The 19,826-nt window shown below is 36.8% G+C and overlaps 1 protein-coding gene across 5 annotated transcripts; it reads left to right on the top strand.

The window, feature by feature from the left end:
- On the top strand, positions 1-18,700 carry LOC105336346 (sushi, von Willebrand factor type A, EGF and pentraxin domain-containing protein 1). 5 transcript variants are annotated; one of them, XM_066083780.1, is made up of 46 exons: positions 1-66; positions 1,074-1,159; positions 1,411-1,684; positions 1,963-2,231; positions 2,391-2,558; positions 2,698-2,868; positions 3,047-3,217; positions 3,354-3,524; positions 3,898-4,098; positions 4,193-4,363; positions 4,469-4,639; positions 5,797-5,967; positions 6,159-6,329; positions 6,577-6,747; positions 6,910-7,080; positions 7,224-7,394; positions 7,545-7,715; positions 8,268-8,438; positions 8,721-8,891; positions 9,080-9,256; positions 9,481-9,651; positions 9,781-9,951; positions 10,215-10,388; positions 10,552-10,722; positions 10,962-11,132; positions 11,240-11,410; positions 11,588-11,761; positions 11,956-12,126; positions 12,255-12,425; positions 12,563-12,733; positions 12,876-13,049; positions 13,169-13,342; positions 13,622-13,792; positions 13,886-14,059; positions 14,181-14,360; positions 14,705-14,881; positions 15,023-15,193; positions 15,420-15,590; positions 15,831-16,001; positions 16,120-16,164; positions 16,304-16,498; positions 16,661-17,011; positions 17,149-17,495; positions 17,606-17,696; positions 18,043-18,122; positions 18,430-18,700. In XM_066083780.1, the coding sequence occupies exons 2-46, from the start codon at positions 1,087-1,089 to the stop codon at positions 18,463-18,465; spliced, it is 7,809 nt and encodes a 2,602-aa protein (XP_065939852.1). In that variant the 5' UTR covers positions 1-66; positions 1,074-1,086; the 3' UTR covers positions 18,466-18,700. The 5 variants fall into 5 exon arrangements, with proteins under 5 accessions (XP_065939852.1, XP_065939853.1, XP_065939854.1 ...); XM_066083781.1 differs by lacking the exon at positions 1-66 and adding an exon at positions 118-140; XM_066083782.1 differs by lacking the exon at positions 1-66 and adding an exon at positions 133-161.
- The last annotated feature ends 1,126 nt before the right edge of the window (positions 18,701-19,826 follow it).

Here is a 19,826-nt window from a genome sequence, read left to right as displayed (position 1 = left end):
AATAGTCATTCCACGCATTTTGACTACTGACATCATTGGACTGGCTTGCGCATGAAGAGCAACTTGGTAAGAAAACATCAAACCTTTTTATATTCAAGAACAGGCATGCAAATGTTTATTTAGAAAGAAACACTTTAGAAGTAAGTATCGAGCAATCTTTGGTGAGATTTTTTTTCTTCAAATAACTTAAACGTGTTTAGTTATGTTAAACACTTAAGTAAATAAAAAGATTTTAATATTTAGTCACAATATTCGTTTCCCCTAAAGTTGAAAAGAAAGAAAAATATTGAATGTATTGTTAAAATATAATGTATTTTGCTATGCTTTTAAGAATAATGTTGCAAAAGTATGTATTTTAAACAAGCAAAAAATAATCAACACAATTTAATAAAATTGTGTTTATGTGTTTAACTTTATTTCGTCAGCTTAATTTTTTCAGATATATCGTTTTAAAGATAGAGAATCGTTCGTCAGACACAAAAGCACACTATTAAAAAAAACCCTTCAAAGATCCCAATTACAACTCGACCCCACTTAAGTATTAATTATGATTTAAGAAGAGATTTAGGTGTAACATTTGTACCTGTACGTAGCATATTGATTTAAGTGTACTTGGGAAAAAAATATAGACACATTTGTTTTTTCTCGGGGGATAATAACATAAATATGTCCACACAATCTGTCCCAAGACTGATTTCACGATGCATCTTTATGAAATTGATTTAACTATACGCCGACGACATTAATGGATGTCCTTAAAGTTTCTTAGTAAGCAGTGGGTCATGTGACATCATATGATTGGATTCTTCCAGTCCTAAGTTATGTTTTAATCATTTGTAATGCATAGGGCTTATGAAGTCTTAAAGACACAAGGGTTCATTTCAGGTATAGAGAAAATTTTTTTTAAAAAAAATATAGTTTAATTTTTTTTGGTATATTAATGTTATTTATTCGGCAAGGTTTTGTGTTGTAGTTTATAGAAAAAGAGGTATTCACTGAACATTTATTTTGTCAGAATTATTAATAAACCCAAATCATCTACATTGTTTATAACCAAAAATTTTATTTTTCAGAAACTTAAAGATAATGAAAAAAATAAAAGAACTACTATGTTTGTTAATTATATTTGCTGCTCAAGTCAGAAGTTTCGACGAAAGAGGTAAGAAATGATATAGTGCCACTTAGCTTAATTATATAATCTTTTTAAAATCTAAGTCAAATGGTTTTAGTAAATATATTATTTGATCATATTTAAAAAAAATATTTCATGAAATTATTTGCTTGTAAATGAAAAATCGTATCGAAAGCAATTTTTTATTGGTTTTTGATAAACACCGCTTTAGTTAGAATTGTTGGATATGTAAGTCTATGGTATATACATGTAACCAATTTTACTGCATTTCTTTTCAGGGTGCAAAGGGTTAATGGAACTCGTTGTCATCATCGACGGGTCTGACAGTATCAACGAACCCGACTATAATTCCCTAAAACGCTCTATGACAAGTTTAGTGCAAAGTCTGGATATCCAGGAGGCAGAAATCCGAATCTCATTTATCGTCTTTAGTTCCGACATTGCTCTAGAGACCCCCCTTGTCGGCAATAAACCACAAGCCTTGCAAACGGCGGCAACACTGCCCCACCCCCGGGACGGTACCAATACATGGATGGCTTTAGAGGCTATGTAGTAAGAAAATACCTTTATGCATTTAACAATATGTGTAAAAAATTTTTTAGCAAAACTACGCATATAAAATTGTCTTTGTAAACGTTTATGAGATCTTTTACGGTAGCTATATGATATTTATATATCAGGTTGAAAAACAATTATAGTGATGTTACAATTTGAATATAATAATATGGTTTTTTTTCCAAAGATAAAATACTAGTTATCGGGAAAGTTATATAAAACTTCAAATGTTATACTTCTAAACGAATCTATGTGATGTCCTTTTCATTACATAGCAAAATAGTTTCAAAGCAGAAAAGAGAAGGTGTGCCTATTGTCGGCGTGGTTTTAACGGACGGAATCTCGAAAAACGAGACTAAAACAGCATATGCCGCCAACGCTCTGAAAGACCTCGGGGTGACAATGTACTCCATAGGTGTGACCGATATCAAGAACAAGGAAGAGCTGAATAACATTGCGTCTTCACCGGACAACGTGATCACATTTCAGACGTTTGATGAGCTCGCAGCGAAACTTGAGTCCCTTGTGAAACTTGTTTGTCCAAGTAAGTAGCCTTTTTACCAAATGTTCATGAAATATAAAACAAAAAACAAATCCTGAATATACATACAAGACTTTTGTTCTCAATTTTTTCATTAAATTCATTTATACACGTGATGTTTTTATGATACGTTTTCTTTATGGGTATGTATTTACCTTTCAGAATGTCCTCCCAACCCTCTACTCCCACACTCTCTCACCGTCCCTGGAGACTATATCGTGGACACCGTTATAGAGTACCACTGTATGGACGGCTACATACCAGACGGAAACAACACAATCAAGTGTCAAAGGGACCAGACGTGGACAAAACTCGAATACGCCTGTCTATGTAAATACCACAGTGTTTCTCTTCAAGATATATAATTATCATTCTTCTTGAACACTGAAATGAATGCAGTTAGGTTTTAACTATTAATTTGATATTCAGATGTGTTGCGACAATAACTAAATTGATATCTTTACAACAGCTGACTGTAAGGATCCTCCCATCCTGGAACATACAACATTAGAGCTAGCTGGACGTCTGGAGGGATCGACCACAAAGTACAAATGTGAAACAGGGTCTGTGTTAGAGGGAACACCGGAAACGATTTGTAAGGAGGACGGGACGTGGTCCAAACCAACATTTAAATGCCGAGGTCAGTAAAGATAGCCAATCATCTGCTTTATTGGCTGCTTCAAAGGCCATCTACTTCACCCCCCCCCCTCCCCCGAAAGTGAAGTTTTAAATCGACAATTAGTATTATCTTTAGGTTATCATTGTGTTTCTTTGTTATTGTTTTGTTTCATGATATACTATTTGTACTGACATTTCAGCTGACTGTGGACTGCCTACTATAATAAAATATTCAACACTAAGTCCTGGGGGTAATCTTCAAGGGGACAAGAGAACGTACACGTGTGCCTCAAGCACTGTTCAGGAAGGCAATCCAGTCATTGAATGCTTGAGTTCCGGAATGTGGTCACAGACTGATTTATACTGCCGTCGTAAGTGACGTCATTAAGGCTATGATAGGCTTAAAGTGATAAATATCGTAAAACCTTTTTTAAATGAAATATCAGAAAAGAGATATCTACAAAAAAATATTGCAAAGAATGATTTTCTTATAAATAATTTCAACAGCAATTTGTGGAGAGCCGCCAGCAATTGACCGTGCCGTCATTTCTGCCGGAGGAATAGTGGAGGGTTCCACACGCACTTACACCTGTAATGTAAACACAGTGACAGAGGGAAGTACAATGATTACCTGTGGTCCAACAGGGAAATGGTCCGCGACCAGCCTCTATTGTAGACGTGAGTAATGACAGAGACATTCCAAACGAAACTTCGTAGTGTCGAACACGGTTACAACGAACACACCTTAAATGAATACAAGCTTACATTGAATTAAGATTAATACCCCTAATCCTACACAGTATTATAAACGTATGGGATACAGCAAACAACGTTTATTATAAAAAATAATTGAATTTCAGACAAAAATGTATATAATAAAATCAAAATCTGTTTTTTCTGGCACTTTAATATAATTGTGTTTTTTCCTGAGAATTCTTTCATATAATCGAAAGAAGTAAGGGCTATCAAACCAAGAGAAGACATTGTTAAAACTTATAATAGTTTGAACAGTTGTTCTACAAAAGCTTTTTTATTATCTTAATAAATATAGCGGACTGTGGACCACCCCCAATGGTAGAGCGTGCAGTTATCCAAGAGTACCTTAACATGATAGAAGGGGTAAGGCTTCCTGGTACAGTGGAAGGGGTCACCAGATATTACCAGTGTCAGTCAAACACAGTAGCAGAGGGAAGTGACAGTACCATCTGTCAAATCAACGGACAGTGGTCTGCTACCAACTTGTACTGCCGGCGTAAGTTATAAAAATCAACTTCCCATCTTTTGTTGGTGTCAAAGTAGGCTTTTAAGATTTAAACGAATATAATGGTTATGTGTTTTTTTTGTAGCCAACTGTGGACAGCCGCCTTCTATTGATCGCAGTACTGTGATTTTCGATGGAACATTGGAGGGTCAAACGGCTTCTTACACTTGCTTGCAGAACACTAAAACAGAAGGCACCACAACGATCACGTGCGGAAATAACGGAATGTGGTCATCTACCAATCTCTATTGTAGACGTACGTATGAATATCAGTTACTGTTGTCCACCGATTTTAATATTGGAAACGCTAGGTTTCTATACATGCTTTATGAAAACGTAAATGCCACTCTTGCCCTTTTAGCCAATTGTGGACCACCTCCAAAGATCAAGCGAGCCATTATATCCAAGGGATACAGCTTTGAAGGCACGACCCGTACCTACACGTGTCAAGGCAACACTGTCACAGAAGGACTGACCTCCATCACCTGTGGAATAAACGGACAGTGGTCAAAGACGAACCTGTATTGTCGACGTAAGTATAGAATCCGCAATGGTTAAGGTGTTGAGAGAAGTGTTGGGGATGATATAGAGGTCCCTGTATATGGCTAGGGTGTGTCTGGAGTTGTGTGAGTCTTAGTTGGGGAGTTCTCTGATCGGTGCGTCTTTTAATTTGAAGGAAAAAGACAAAACTCATCAGATAGCTCGTCCTCGGAAGAAGACGAAGAATCCACAACTTCCAGACCGCCCAGAAAGAAGTGCTGTCGTCGGTCGCGCAGTAAATGTTGTCGGCGGCGGCGGACTTGCCAGAGGTCCTCGAGATGCAGAGCTAGGAACGTAAAAATAACCACTAACGCCGCCCAACGTATTCAGAGCTACGATTTCAAGGCCGATGCACTTCGCCAAATTGAGAACGCGGTTGATGACGATGAAAACGACAGTCGATAGAACGATTAATCCATGAAAAAAACTTGCAATTGTGGTTCAATGGAAACGACATGAACATTCTATTTTGCTTTGTTATGTTTAAGTTTCTTTTTTTTATGTTACACTAGAGGCAAAAGTATTAATCCAGTCACCATTTCTGAATTTCAGTTCAAATTAGTCAATTAATTTTTGAACTTATTAAGTATTGAAGTGACAGTATTTGTGTACGTTATGTAGGTGAAAATAATGTGCGAAAATCTCTTTAGATTCGTTGTGCTAAAGTATTAACGAAGTATTGCATTAATACCTCTATCCATTCAGTTATTTAATGAAGTATTAATTTTATCCTCGTATTATAATGGCATCTTAATATTCAGGAGAAAATATATAAACGTGTTTTAGTTATTTATTAGTTATTAATATTGTTTTAACTATTGTTTTCCTTTGTTTTCTGTTATTTAATCAGAATAAATTGCAAACTAATCTTTGCGTTGTCAATTGATGTATGATTCAGAGAATAATTTGTAAAAGTACGAAACTTCAGACACAGAAAAAGCAATACACTAAACTTTAACTAACTCTAATTTCACATTTTATTTCCAAAAACGGGTCATAAACACAGAAACCATAATCTGTGGAAAATGAAAAAGATACATTTACGTACAAACAATTGTGTAACAGCCACGAAAACATGCACACATTTGCAATGTTTAAAACTTTCATGTAACTTTATCAAAGCTTTTTATTTATTTTTTGATGTTGTAGCGGATTGCGGGGAACCTCTGGTGATCGAGAGAGCCACCGTTGATCAGGGAACCACATTGGAGGGTGCTGTCAGAAGATACACGTGTTCGCAAAACACTATCACAGAGGGAGAAACCACAACCACGTGCTTGGAGACCGGACTTTGGTCAGCTACAAATCTTTACTGCCGACGTGAGTATAATTTACCTCCTCCATTTCCCTTATCTTTTAGAGTACTTCTGGACATTCATATGCACATAAAAAAAAATAAGCCGATGTTTTTCTTTAAGGTTTTTTGAAGGGATTTATGAACTGATACGCCAACTTCGTTTTAATCTTTGTGTAAAAATATCAGTTTTCTAAACATAACGTTACTATTTTAGCTGACTGTGGACCACCTCCGGTCATTGCAAGATCTACGATTTCTGTTGGAGACAACTATCAGGGAACCACCCGAGTCTACACCTGCGACGCTAAAACAGTGACAGAGGGGAAAACCTCTATAGAATGTCAGATTAACGGACAATGGTCAAGTACCGACCTGTATTGTCGACGTAAGTACTCAGGCCTACATCAAAGAATATAAAACAAACCACAGATACAAGGAGGTTTCTTTAAGAAACATTTCGAAATGTCTGAAGATTTTCATTTCTGAAATGACTTAGTTTGAATAAAAAACGATTTATTTGACATTTTGCCTTATGACAATACAAGTTTATCTTACTATCAAATGAACAGTACTTTCATTCTGTTATAAGAATAAATCTTTATCAAACTTACGGGAAAACAATCTTTTTTTAGCCGATTGCGGAGCACCTCCCCAAATAGACAGAGCTATTGTGGGTGACGGAAAAACGACAGAGGGCGCTGTAAGGACGTATACATGTCAAGGTCAAACGGTGACAGAGGGTTCCCCTAAAATCAGGTGTGAGCAGACTGGCGTGTGGTCAACGTCCACTTTGTACTGTCGACGTGAGTATTAAAACAGTACTTTTTTTATTTTTTACACTAATAGTAGGTATATAGAATTGGATTTCTATAAGACGATATGCAGCAAAAGTGTATATAGTTTTGATATAAACTAAGGTTAACAATTGCGATCTTTACTACATTACACTTTTATTATCTTTTTAGCGGACTGTGGAAACCCACCCGTAATTAAACGAGCCACAATCTCTGCTGGTAAAAACTTGCAGGGAACCACAAGGATATACACGTGTGATCAAAATACGGTGACAGAGGGCGAAACTTCTACAAAATGTCAGATAGATGGAACTTGGTCCCAGACCAATCTGTATTGTAGACGTAAGTTCTAGAAAAAAAAATCTGTTAAGTCTTAGAATAAAAAATTTGTGAAGATGGTCAGAGTGTTCGCATATTTTCGTTATGAATGAGACACAAAGAAGGGAACAGTAAAATTGATATACACACACTGCTTGCATTTTCAGCCGATTGTGGAAACCCGCCACTTATACACCGAGCCACGATCAGCCCAGGAACTACACTTGAAGGATCTAGCAGAACGTACGCTTGTAATTCGAACACTCGGACGGAAGGAGATCCAACAATCACGTGTCAGGAAAGCGGGGTGTGGTCGTCCACTAACCTCTACTGTCGGCGTAAGAATCTATTCAACCTTTCTGAAATTCATAACTAGCATTTATGTTAATGTTTGTGCTTTATCATCTATATTGAAATGAAAATTTGATGCGTTATTAATTGTGATCTGCAATTTAACCGAAATTTAACCATTTTTTTTTCTTTTTTAGCGGACTGTGGTGAGCCAAAGCCGATTTTACGGGCAGTGGTCAGTGTCGGAGGTACCCATGAGGGAGACAAGAGAAGATACACGTGTAACCAACAAACCGTGACAGAAGGCAACACAGAAATCTACTGTCAGACAGACGGACAGTGGTCCTCCACTAACCTCTACTGCAGACGTAAGTAAATATTTGTCAAAACCAAAAATCCAAAGAACTATTTATCTGCAAATTGTTCAGCTTTAATTATCTAAATACTAGGCGTTTTTCTTGTTAAAATAATAATACTCATGGTTCAAGGACATAATTATCTGAGGGCAATTTATTTCAACATGCTTTATAACTTTCAAGAAATAAATTTCATTCCTAAATTAAAAAACCCGACTGAATTGCAAATTTAAGCTGTTAAACATTCCTGAGAATTGTTTTTATGAATGAGCTGCTATGATACTTAATGATCCCCATAACTCACATCATAATTAGGGCAAGGAAAACGCCTATGTGGGTCAAGAATGTAATGCAATTAGTTACGATAATAAAGTACAAAACACGACAGGACGTTATAAAACATTTCTCAAATTAGAATACAAATGGAGGGGAAAAAATTTTGACTCTAAAACGGTATAAAGGAAAGTTGTATCTAACAAATGAAAAAACCATGTGCATGCATTTCATTACCAAAAGATCTATAAAGATTCATTTAGAGTGAATGTTATTGTGTCTATTTGATAGCGGACTGTTTGGAACCTCCGATGATTGACAGAGCCATCATCAGCGTGGGTAGAACGGTAGAAGGCACCACACGGACATACACGTGTAACACTGGTACCAACACAGAGGGAACCCCCACCATCACGTGTCAGGCGAACGGCATCTGGACATCCACGGATCTCTACTGTCGACGTACGTGGAGTTAAATAAAAAAATTAAAGTTTATAGTTTAATGCACTGACTTTTAAAACTCTCGATAGCTAAACAATATACCCAGAAAACTTCCGTTTTCGGCGTTTTTTTCAAATTTATTTATATCAAATGCCTCTAAAATGCCGAAAAGATTTGTTACTTTAAGCCAGCCCTTCCCTGCGGTCTTTAGAGGTTCTTTGATTAGCTTGTTCATTTGTCAAATAAATCTACAAATCGACCAATATATATGCATTTAGTTGATATATTTACACATTATTTTAGCTGACTGTGGGAACCCACCTCTGGTAGACAGGTCATCCATTTCCGTTGGAAACAACCTTGAAGGAACAACACGATATTACACATGCGTAGAGAATACAGTCGCTCAGGGCCTTACATCAACCACCTGTCAATTAGACGGAACATGGTCAATCACAAACTTATACTGCAGACGTAAGCCATATTCTCAATCATTTCTAAACCTTTCGATGCATTAAAAGAAAAATTATATGGTGTTCACTGTTCTCTAAATTAATTACAACAACATTAATTCAACAACAGACTGATCCTTAGAATCCATTATGAACCTGGTTATGATATAGTAAAGATTGTAACTAATGCCCAATACATATTTATTTTAGCGGACTGTGGGGTTCCAATGGCCATTCTTAGAAGCACTATATCACCTGGAACTACTTTAGAGGGAGACGTAAGGACGTACTCCTGTGATCCAAACACGGTGACGGAGGGACCAACGGAGTCCATCTGTCAAATAAACGGACAGTGGTCACTTACACCCAATGACCTCTACTGCAGACGTAAGAACATGCGTAAACCTATTGTAAATCAACAAGATAAACTTATTGCAAAGCAACATGCGTAAACTTATTGTAAAGCAACATGCATAAACCTATTGCAAAGCAACATGCGTAAACTTATTGTAAAGCAACATGCATAAACTTATTGCAAAGTAACATGCGTAAACTGTGAGAGTAATGAAACGTTTGATCACAGTTGATACCCAATTATTTCTTGCATCTAGCTGATTGTGGAGAACCTTTGCCCATTGAACGTGCCAGAATTGAACCTGGAAGTAATCTTGAGGGGTCCACCCGATTCTACAGCTGTGAAGCTAACACGGTTGCAGAGGGACAGCTGAATATCGTTTGTCAGGCGAACGGAGTCTGGTCAATGGTCAATCTATACTGTAGACGTAAGTAATATTATTTTTATTTCAATAATCTATTTTTCAATTACATAGAAATATGTAAACTTGCATCTGTTTTGACGATTTTTTTCCCAATGAGGTGAGTTTCATTTTTACGTTTACTCTTTTGTTCAGCTAACTGTGGTGTTCCCGAGAGCATACTCCGCGGAGGCGTACGGTACGAGTCTACACTGGAGGGCGCTGTAGCTACTTACTCGTGTAGCCCAAACACTGTTCTAGAAGGTGGATCCACTATAGTGTGCCAGGGGAATGGAAAATGGTCTAACAGAACCACATACTGCAGACGTAAGTTGGCTTTGGCGTTGTCAAGTATTTGCATGCAGACATTTACAAGCGTAGATGGAAACATAATGTTAGGAGAGAGAGAGAGAGAGAGAGAGAGAGAGAGAGAGAGAGAGAGAGAGAGAGAGAGAGAGAGAGAGAGAGAGAGAGAGAGAGAGTGTAAATAGGCAGTTTTTAATTCATTTAAAAGAGACAGAGCGCTGAAATTAAGAGGTATCAACTCAACGTCGAGAATCGATGTCTATTTTCTGTACCTTATTTTTCAGCGGATTGCGGTGAACCAATGGTGATAGATAGGGCCACTATTTCCGTGGGAAAGACTTTAGAAGGAGACTCCCGATCATATACATGTAACGCAGGAACGGTCCAGGAATCCGGGCCCAACAAAATCGTCTGCCAGAATAACGGACTGTGGTCCTCAACCGACATTTATTGCAGACGTACGTAGTTTATTTATCATGCCATTGGATACAAGTTTTTCTTTGAAATTAAGTCAATGTTTTACACAAATTCAGCCTTAGTTCCATATTAATGCAATTTTGTCCATGTGTTTGTATAATTTGTAGAATTAATGTTTACCTTATGTGATATTATTTATGACAGCCGATTGTGGTGCACCCCCATTTATAACTAGAGCCACAGTGTCGTCTGGTAGTACTCTAGAAGGAAGCATAAGGACCTATACTTGCAACGCCAACACGTTGACGCAGGGTACAATCAACACAAGATGTCAACTCAATGGAAAGTGGACTGCCGTGGATCTTTACTGCAGACGTAAGTATTTCACAGGGCATGCGCGTTTTGACAAAGCAGTGTGGTAAACACATAAAGAACAAAAATATCATTTTGAGTGTGATTGTTCCATCATTCTATCATTTAACCAAACGAGTTAGTTCTTAAGGAATACTGCATATTTGTTTTTTTTATCGATTAAACAATAAAAAAAACCCAGAAAAATATTTACATATATCTTCGCAAAAATTTTAACTAAAACATTAATTTTTCTTTGATAGCCATATGTGGAAACCCACCTTTGATTGAAAGAGCTTCGGTCATCGCTAACTCCACTGCAGAGGGCGGAGTAGCCATCTACACATGCTCCAGCGGAACAGTGACTGAGGGGTCAACATCAATCGTCTGCCAGAACGACGGATTCTGGTCTCACACAAACTTATACTGCAGACGTAAGAGGCTATGATTGCCATCCAGAATGGTTTTCCTCAGTGAAATCTAATAACATTGCTCATACCTGTTGTATATTTGAATCTAAACATTTCGTGTATTTTATTAGCTAACTGTGGCCCACCCCCGGATATTCCAAGAGCCAACGTCAAACCCGGGGACACGGTCGAGGGCAGCTCCAGGTTTTATGTGTGTGACAAGTCCACCCAAACTGAAGGAATCACAGAGACCAAGTGTATGAAAAACGGGACCTGGTCGAAAATCGACATGTATTGCAGACGTAAGTGGTCAATATTTCATTCAATTGTCACTGTTGAAACGACCAACAACAAAAAAGCAAAACCATACAACACACGCCATACGAATGTTACATTTTTGCAAGACAAATTTTTTAAATAACCTCCACATTAAACCCGTTTTTGGCTAGCATCCAACTATGATTTTTTCAATTTTTCAGCTGACTGTGGTGCTCCTGTGTATGTGGAGAATTCCAAAACAATATACCCAACCTCTACGGTAGAGGGCGCTAAACTGACGTTGGAGTGCGTGGAAGGAACCGTACCGGAAGGCAATAGTAACGTGTTCTGTCAGAGCGATGGAACGTGGACCAAGCCCACCCTATACTGCAGACGTAAGTTTCATCCTATGAACCAGTTCAAGCTTCAGATAAGAAGGCAATCTGAACATTACCTGAAATCCATGTATTTAACTTCTGCAATGTACTAGTATTTTGTATGTAGCTTGGACATTTTCAATACTGATGCAACGACATATATTGACATCATATAACCAATTGATTATTAAGCATTAACGTCCTGATTTTAGCTGACTGCAAAAAGCCGATGGCGATTCCTAGAGCCACCGCCCAGTACACTGGTACCCTTGAAGAGGATGTGGTGGTGTATGTCTGCAATCAGGGAACTGTGAGTGAGGGCGACAACGTTTCTATCTGTAGACGCGACGGAACATGGAGTGAAACCAATCTTTACTGCAGACGTAAATAAAATATTAGAATCTTTTTCTTTTATTGAAAGTTTTAGAAATCATCGGTACAATTTTTTGCTATTCAATTTTATGCATCTTGGTCCACGATAAACAATATCTTTTTATCATCTGTCTAACAGCTGAATGTGGACCACCCCCAAAAGTACAGCGAGCCACAGTGTCCCCCGGAAACTGGACGGAGGGTTCGTCTCTGACATACTTTTGTGAAATGAATACCGTAATGGAGGGAACGCCCAGTATCACATGTCAAAGTAATGGGATCTGGTCCGACTCAAACTTATACTGTAGACGTAAGTAGACATTTCTTTGTATGTAAACCGAGAATTTTCAACTTAAGCCAACGAGAGATTTTAAATTTCATTAAAATGTTTCGTATATCTTACATGTACATGTATATAATTATTAATAAAATGTCTTTGAATTTTAGCTGATTGTGGTCCACCAAAAATGATTCACCGCGCATTATTATCGGATGGGGATACTGTGGAGGGATCTTTCCGAACCTATACCTGTAGCGCTAACACAGTTCCCGAGGGAGAGACAAAGATTGTTTGTCAGAACGATGGACAATGGTCCACGACATCTCTCTACTGCCGACGTAATTATACAATCTTATTTTCCAAAGTTCATGCTTCTTTTAAAAGAACAAAAAGCAAAACCTTAGTTTTGAAATTACCCAAATTTGAAACAAGTCAACAGCAAAGTCTTATCAATTAATTTTCAATACGTGCTAATTGTAGCGGACTGTGGCCCGGCACCAGTGGTGGAAAGAGCGGTAGTGGACGTGGATGGAACCACTCTGGAAGGATCCACCAGGTACTACCAATGTACAGGAGGCTCAGTCATGGAGGGAGAATCCAGTGTAACCTGTGGGAATGATGGACGCTGGTCTGACGTCAGATTCTATTGCAGACGTACGTTAAAATGGCATCTCCAAAATTAAATGATATCCTGAAAGATAAATTCACATGCTAACTTGGTTGAAACGATGTGTTTTTAAGCACGGTTTTGATATACCGGTATTTTTTTTCAGCCAACTGTAATCAGCCTCCGCTCATACCTCGAGCCACTGTGGACACCTCTACCGGTACATTGGAGGGTGACATCGCCGTGTACACGTGCGGAATTAACACGGTACAGGAGGGGTTCGGAGAGACTGTCTGTCAGAAGAATGGGATGTGGTCAGAAGTCGACATGTACTGTAGGCGTAAGTACTCCATTTTTACTTACTTTTCAGCAGTGACCAAGTGTTACTTATGATAAGCGGTATCAAAACAATTTTGATTTTAAAAACTCTGTGTATCTGAAACGAAGAGAAGTGTAAATTTTCAAACATGATTTCTACATGTTTTCATATTCAAGTTTGCTTTCAATTCTGCTTTTTATTATCTTGTTTGTATTAACGCCGATTAGAAAATGTAATATGTGTTAAACAATTATGTAACATACGTGTATGATTACTTATGAATTCAACCATTTTACACAGCCGACTGTAAGGCCCCTCCTCAGATTCCCAGAGCCATCTTACAAGATGGCCCCACATCAGAGGGAGCGGTCCGTTTCTACGTTTGTGACAAGAATACTCAGAAAGAGGGTATCGCAGAAACCAAATGCCAGTCTGATGGAACGTGGACCCCCATCAGTTTGTACTGTCGACGTAAGTTTTCTTACTAAGATCAGCACTTCAGACTCCTTTTCATTTCTTTAAGACACCATCAACATGTTGCAATGATCTGTTTGATTTTTGTAGCGGACTGTGGAATGCCCCCACGTATCCCCAACACTTTCATTCAAGCCCCAGGACCAACCACGGAGGGATCAGAAATTGTGTACGGCTGTATCGAAAATTACGTTAGCGAGGGGGATCCGTCCATCTTCTGCAAAGAAAACGGGTTGTGGACAAAACCGACATTGTACTGCAGACGTATGTTGTTTACAAACGCACTCTGATTTTAATGATTGCATTACAAGAGATAATGTATCATTTCTTTTTCTGATATTTTGTAAAATTCAACAGAATATTGTATCTTAATGATCATTTACAGCTGACTGTGGGAAGCCAGCACTACCCCCGGGAATTCTGCCGATACCAGATAACGTCAACACATTAGAGGGATCCGTCATAACACTCCAGTGTGAAGATGACGACGATGTACCAGAAGGGGACGCAATTCTGAAATGTGGCAGCGACGGCCGATGGTCCATCTCCAACTTCTACTGCAGGCGTAAGTTGTTTTATACCTTCATTCATCGCTAAAATCACAACTGAAAATTTAAATCAATCTTATGCATATCTGTATTAAAGTTTAAATGTTAAAAAGGTGTAAATTGAAGCATTAGCTACTGATATACAGATCATGAGTTTGACACCCTTTGGGACTTTAATAATTCTTAAATTCAATAAGTTTTTTTTAAAATGCATTTTCAAAAATATTTTACAATAGGAAAAATTTAAAAACATTTTTTTTATTATGTTGTATTTCTATCCACATAAATGCCCCATACGTCATTAATTAACCTTGTATGGCATCATTAACCTCGTGAATTAATTCCTGTTTACGTCTTATAGCGGATTGTGGAAAACCTCCAGTTATACCAAGAACGACAATAAAGGGATTAGAAGGAGGAACCCTCGAGGGGGCCACCATTATGTATTATTGTGATGAGAACACCGACCCATCCGGCAATCCAACCAGCGTGTGTACCAAGGAGGGGGTGTGGTCACCAGTCACCATCAAGTGTATTTGTAAGTCCCAGATATGAAACCATCGTTTAATATATACAGTCATGTATTTTAATTTTCAAAAAGAGTATTTTCTTACAATGTCCCTAAATCCCAATTTGCATATGAAAAAACTTAACCATTTGCGGTTTTTTTTCTTTTTAGCGAACTGTGGTGAACCAAATGATATCCCCAGAGCCATACTTCGGGAGGGAGGAATCACTGAGGGTTCGGTCAGAATATATGACTGTAAGCCTGGTACAGTGACCGAAGGAAGCAATTCCATAGTGTGCCAAAGCAATGGTCTTTGGAGTAGAAGCGATCTGTATTGCAGACGTGAGTTTTGTTTTTAAATCTTTGAATTAAATTTTACATCTTATCCTTTTTTTATCAATGAAGTAATCATCATATTTTTTATGATTTTTATTATTTATTTATTGTTTGTTAGCAAAATATTAAATTATCTGTTATTAACATTAACTCACAATTTTTACCTAAAATATTTTACAACATTTCAATATAAATATCTATGTACCTACAAGTTAAAATCTTTGACTTACAGCCGACTGTGGACAACCACGACAGATAGAGCGAGCGACGGTTTCTCCCGGAAGTACTCTGGAAGGTAGCGTCAGGACGTACACGTGTGACGCCAACTCCATAGCGGAAGGAGACATTGTGACGACTTGCAGGGTAGACGGAACATGGAGCAACATCAACCTATACTGCAGACGTAAGAAATGAATCATTGAAATGTATTTAAAAAAAAAATTAATTTGAAAAATTTGACATTTGTTGGATAATGTTACATGTTTGTTCCCTAAAAACTAATTTTCGATACTCCAAAATCAAGATTATTTTTTACCGCAGACGTCAATGGAATTCATTGCTCAGAAGATTCCAATTTAGAAAATTATATTTCTGGTGATAATGATGTGTTGACCTCGAATTTATTTTTGATTTGTTGTTTTAGCTGACTGTGGTAGGCCACCAACAATAGCGAGAGCCACCGTGCGACTTGGGGAGACCACAGAAGGGGCAGTGAGGACGTATATATGTGACGCCGACACTAAGGCCAATGGGGACCCCACCATCACTTGTCAGAACGACGGACAATGGACCATTTCTACACTCACTTGTGAAAGTAAGCCTAAATCACATGTTTGATTACGTGTTTACAAGGACAAGAGATTACGTAGATGCAAAATGTTAACATATTAACATGTACAATGTATATAACATTGCAATATTGTTTTTCGCAGTTTCCATTGTTGTTCCGCCAACAGAAACGCTTCCTCCTGGCTCAGGTAAATTGCTGCATTTTCATTTTTTAAGATTTGGACAAATCTGTCATTTTAAAACCTCGTTTTATAACAAAGCCTCGTTTTATGATAAATTATTTTTTGAAAAAAAATCGCGGTGTTTTAAGGCATGTTTTTTTTGCAGATGTTTGCGACAAGTGCATAATTAGAAATGGTGTCGGCTTTAACCCCCATCCAGAGAACTGCTACAAGTTTGTCCAGTGTTATTTCGGAGCAAAAGGAGAGATCCGATCAGCCATCAGAAGCTGTCCCTTTGGACAGTACTGGGACCAGGATGCTCTGACGTGTAAACTTGCCAAACAAGTGTCTTGTCCAAAAGGTACTCCCTTATTCCAAGTATCATAAACCTGTTGTATTTATACTTATTCTTGTTTATATATAAACACTTTTAGGACAGTTGTAAAAAATGTATGAAAGTATTGTATATTAACTTTTTAGTATTAATTTTATTAAACACAATTTTGTTTGTTATTTTTTGTAGAGAAATGTCAACTTCCAGTATTGAAATCCTATGCAATGGACCACGTCCAAAATTGCCGCGCATTCTGGAAATGTATCTTAGGAAAGTCATACGGAATGTGTTGCCCAGAGGGAAAGAGATATAAACCATATGTTGGGTGTATCACTGATCCCTCATGTACGGACCCCTGCCCACCTATGTCCGCCGGGCTTGGATCATGTGACTCACGCCCCATTTTCGGCGTTCCCGAAAAATTTGAGCAGTACGTTCCGGGACACGGATGGATACCAATGCCGTGTGCTCCGGGAACACAGTATAACCCATCTGAATGTGGATGCACTACAAATGTCCCCGTTCAACAAACAGACAAAAGTACGTATCCGTAAATGCAAAATTTCAATCGGCGATTATACAATAAATGTGTACATGTGTACATTTTTAAGTGATACCGGTAATGATTTGTTTTAATTTGTGTTGTTTATTTATGTGTGATGTATTTTTTTAAACAGTTTGCCGTCCGGAACTATACCTTCCCTTTGACACTGACACAAGCGACAGATCTGGCAGTGGAGTGTATGTAGAAAACTACAACGTCTCGGTGGTCCAGGGAGTCGCTTACTTCAACGGTGAGGCGGAACTAGTAATACCTAGATTCGCCAATTTCGAATACAATGAGATTGTAGTGGCGTTTAATTATCTAGAGACACCCCCAAGTCAAGAGGTGACGGCTTTGGTCAGTAACAGTGACTGTTGTACGGCCAATCCAACATTGGCAGTGGTCAAGAGTTACAGAAACGTACACTTCCTGGCGAAATGTAATGGCGGCTTAGTGACGACATTCCAACTTCCGTTACATGTAAGAAATTACGTCAATTTAAAAAAAAAAATAAGAATTAATTCAAGAAGTAGAAATTTAGGTTTTAAAAAGTATTTTGAGAAAAAATTATCTGTTTAATTTTGTTGTAGCTTGGAAATTGGAACCGGGTGTTCTATATTCACGATACTCAAAAGCTAGAAGGAAGAGTGAACGGAGTCGAGATGTCAAAATGGGCCATTGGTAGGTCATAAGATTCAGAAATTAGTGTTATTATTTTACCATTATAAGTAGTTTGTATTACTGTAGACAATTATCTATGCCTGGTAACGATATTGAAGAACTTTGCTCAAACACAGTTTCGGTAAAAGAGAAGTAACTTGTAATTTTTAAATTATAGCTCTGATTCAAATCGCACACTATTGATACACTGTAAGTGTACGTGTAAGGTGAATATAGGATAAATATAATAAGTCGATAATTTGCATGTCATCCTATCAATAACTTGGGTTTCTCCGTACATATACTTTGAAATAATTGAAAAGTGTTGCATAAATTTTGAAATATTTGAAAACTTTTGCTTTTGTAGGTCCAGTACAAAAAACGCAAACAGCTATACATATAGGTTATGGAAAAGGCTTTAGAAACTTCAAAGGCTACATGGACGATGTAAGTATTTTTTACATGTAGAGTATTAATCAGATATCTTTTTTACCTTATCAATACCAAATTTTAGATGTTTACATGTATTCTTTAAGAAAATATTTTAAAAAGATAAAAATTTATGAAATACTGAAAAATATTTGCGAAAAAGTAATAAATTACCAAGTTAGACACGTTTACAAGTGTATGTTTAAATAAAATTTCATAAGTATGTATATAATTATAAATTACGTAAACTATATATTGATTTGTGTCTACAAGCAAAAGATTTGAAAAGTATTTTATTACTCATCTAATTTTCCTTCTTTTACAGTTCACAATTTTCCTGTGCAAACCGGTTTATTTATAGAGATGCTACTGATCCGAACAGAGGAAATCCATTCCATTCGTATAACTTTTTAAAAAATCACGATTTTATTTATTCATTTTCTATGTATATTTGATATACTTGAGAGAGAAGATTGTCTTTTGTGTGCAATACTCCGGGAGAGAAACTGTCTCGTTTTATGGAGTTGTTCAAATCTCTTTAATCTGACATTTTAATTGAAATCCATTGTGTTTTGAATAAAACTTTTACAAAGTAAGACTTGTGTTTTTGTATATCATTTATGTTTATAAACCTTTAATAAAAATTATGTATTTAACAATTAACCATGCCTTTCTTGTCTTCTAAATATTTAGAAGAGCTAAATTATAATTTAATATGTAAAGATAACAAAATGATAAAAAAGCACATGATCAAGTCCTGGTTTTAAAACGGTGAGGGCGATAATATTAGAGTAAACTAAGAACTTATTCCCGTAAAATTGTAAGTTACGAAGTTACGTATATTTCATTTCATTATAGTCAGGTAAATACATGTATATCACAGAATGCTATGATTACACATATAAAATACATCAAAGTTGGTTGACAACCCCTTATACACATGATTTTATGTATTCGTTAAAAACTGGACTTACATTTTACAACATATTAATGAAAAAACCCATATAGTTTTCAAAAAATTGATTTTATTGACCTTTCATATACCAGAATAAATATTACACATAAGTCATAAGTATTTACACATATTGCAGTTCATAAATATACATTGATAGTAATCATTTGATTAATACATTATAGTTTTTAGAGATAGTATACATATTACTCCCTATAATGCATATATTGTAGTTTCACAAAAAAACCCTGATCGAATACGTGACGGAGGAAAATAATTGTAAATTACACTACATTTAAACTCTGAAGTTCACAAAACGTGAATATTGTGAAACACGATAATGTTTAAACAATGACAGTTGAAGATTCCAGTTAGATTTTAAATTCGAGCTTTTTGGTAAAATAAAACCACCCAAAAAGGAGTAATGCTAAACTAGCTTTCCAGTGCGGTTGATCAAGTGTTAAAAATAAACAATAATAATCAACCAGACTTAATTAATTATTATAAATATTAGGACCCTTATTGACACTATTATTGTCATTATTATTGACATTAGTAACAACTGTCACAAGCATCTTAAATTCACATTTGAAATTTCTCAAACATCCATGAATTTTCTGGTTACAACGGCCTACAAGGGCCTGAGATTTAGCAATTATCAAAAAAATTGATATCAAATCCTTTATCGAACCAACTAATAATTTTCTATACCTTCTTAGAAATAGCACACACAACGTATCAGTATTTAAAGGCTTCATCAAAGAGTATAG

The sequence above is a fragment of the Magallana gigas genome, chromosome 5, assembly GCF_963853765.1.
Source record: "Magallana gigas chromosome 5, xbMagGiga1.1, whole genome shotgun sequence".
Taxonomy (NCBI): domain Eukaryota; kingdom Metazoa; phylum Mollusca; class Bivalvia; order Ostreida; family Ostreidae; genus Magallana; species Magallana gigas.
This window is presented reverse-complemented; position numbering and strand designations above follow the sequence as displayed.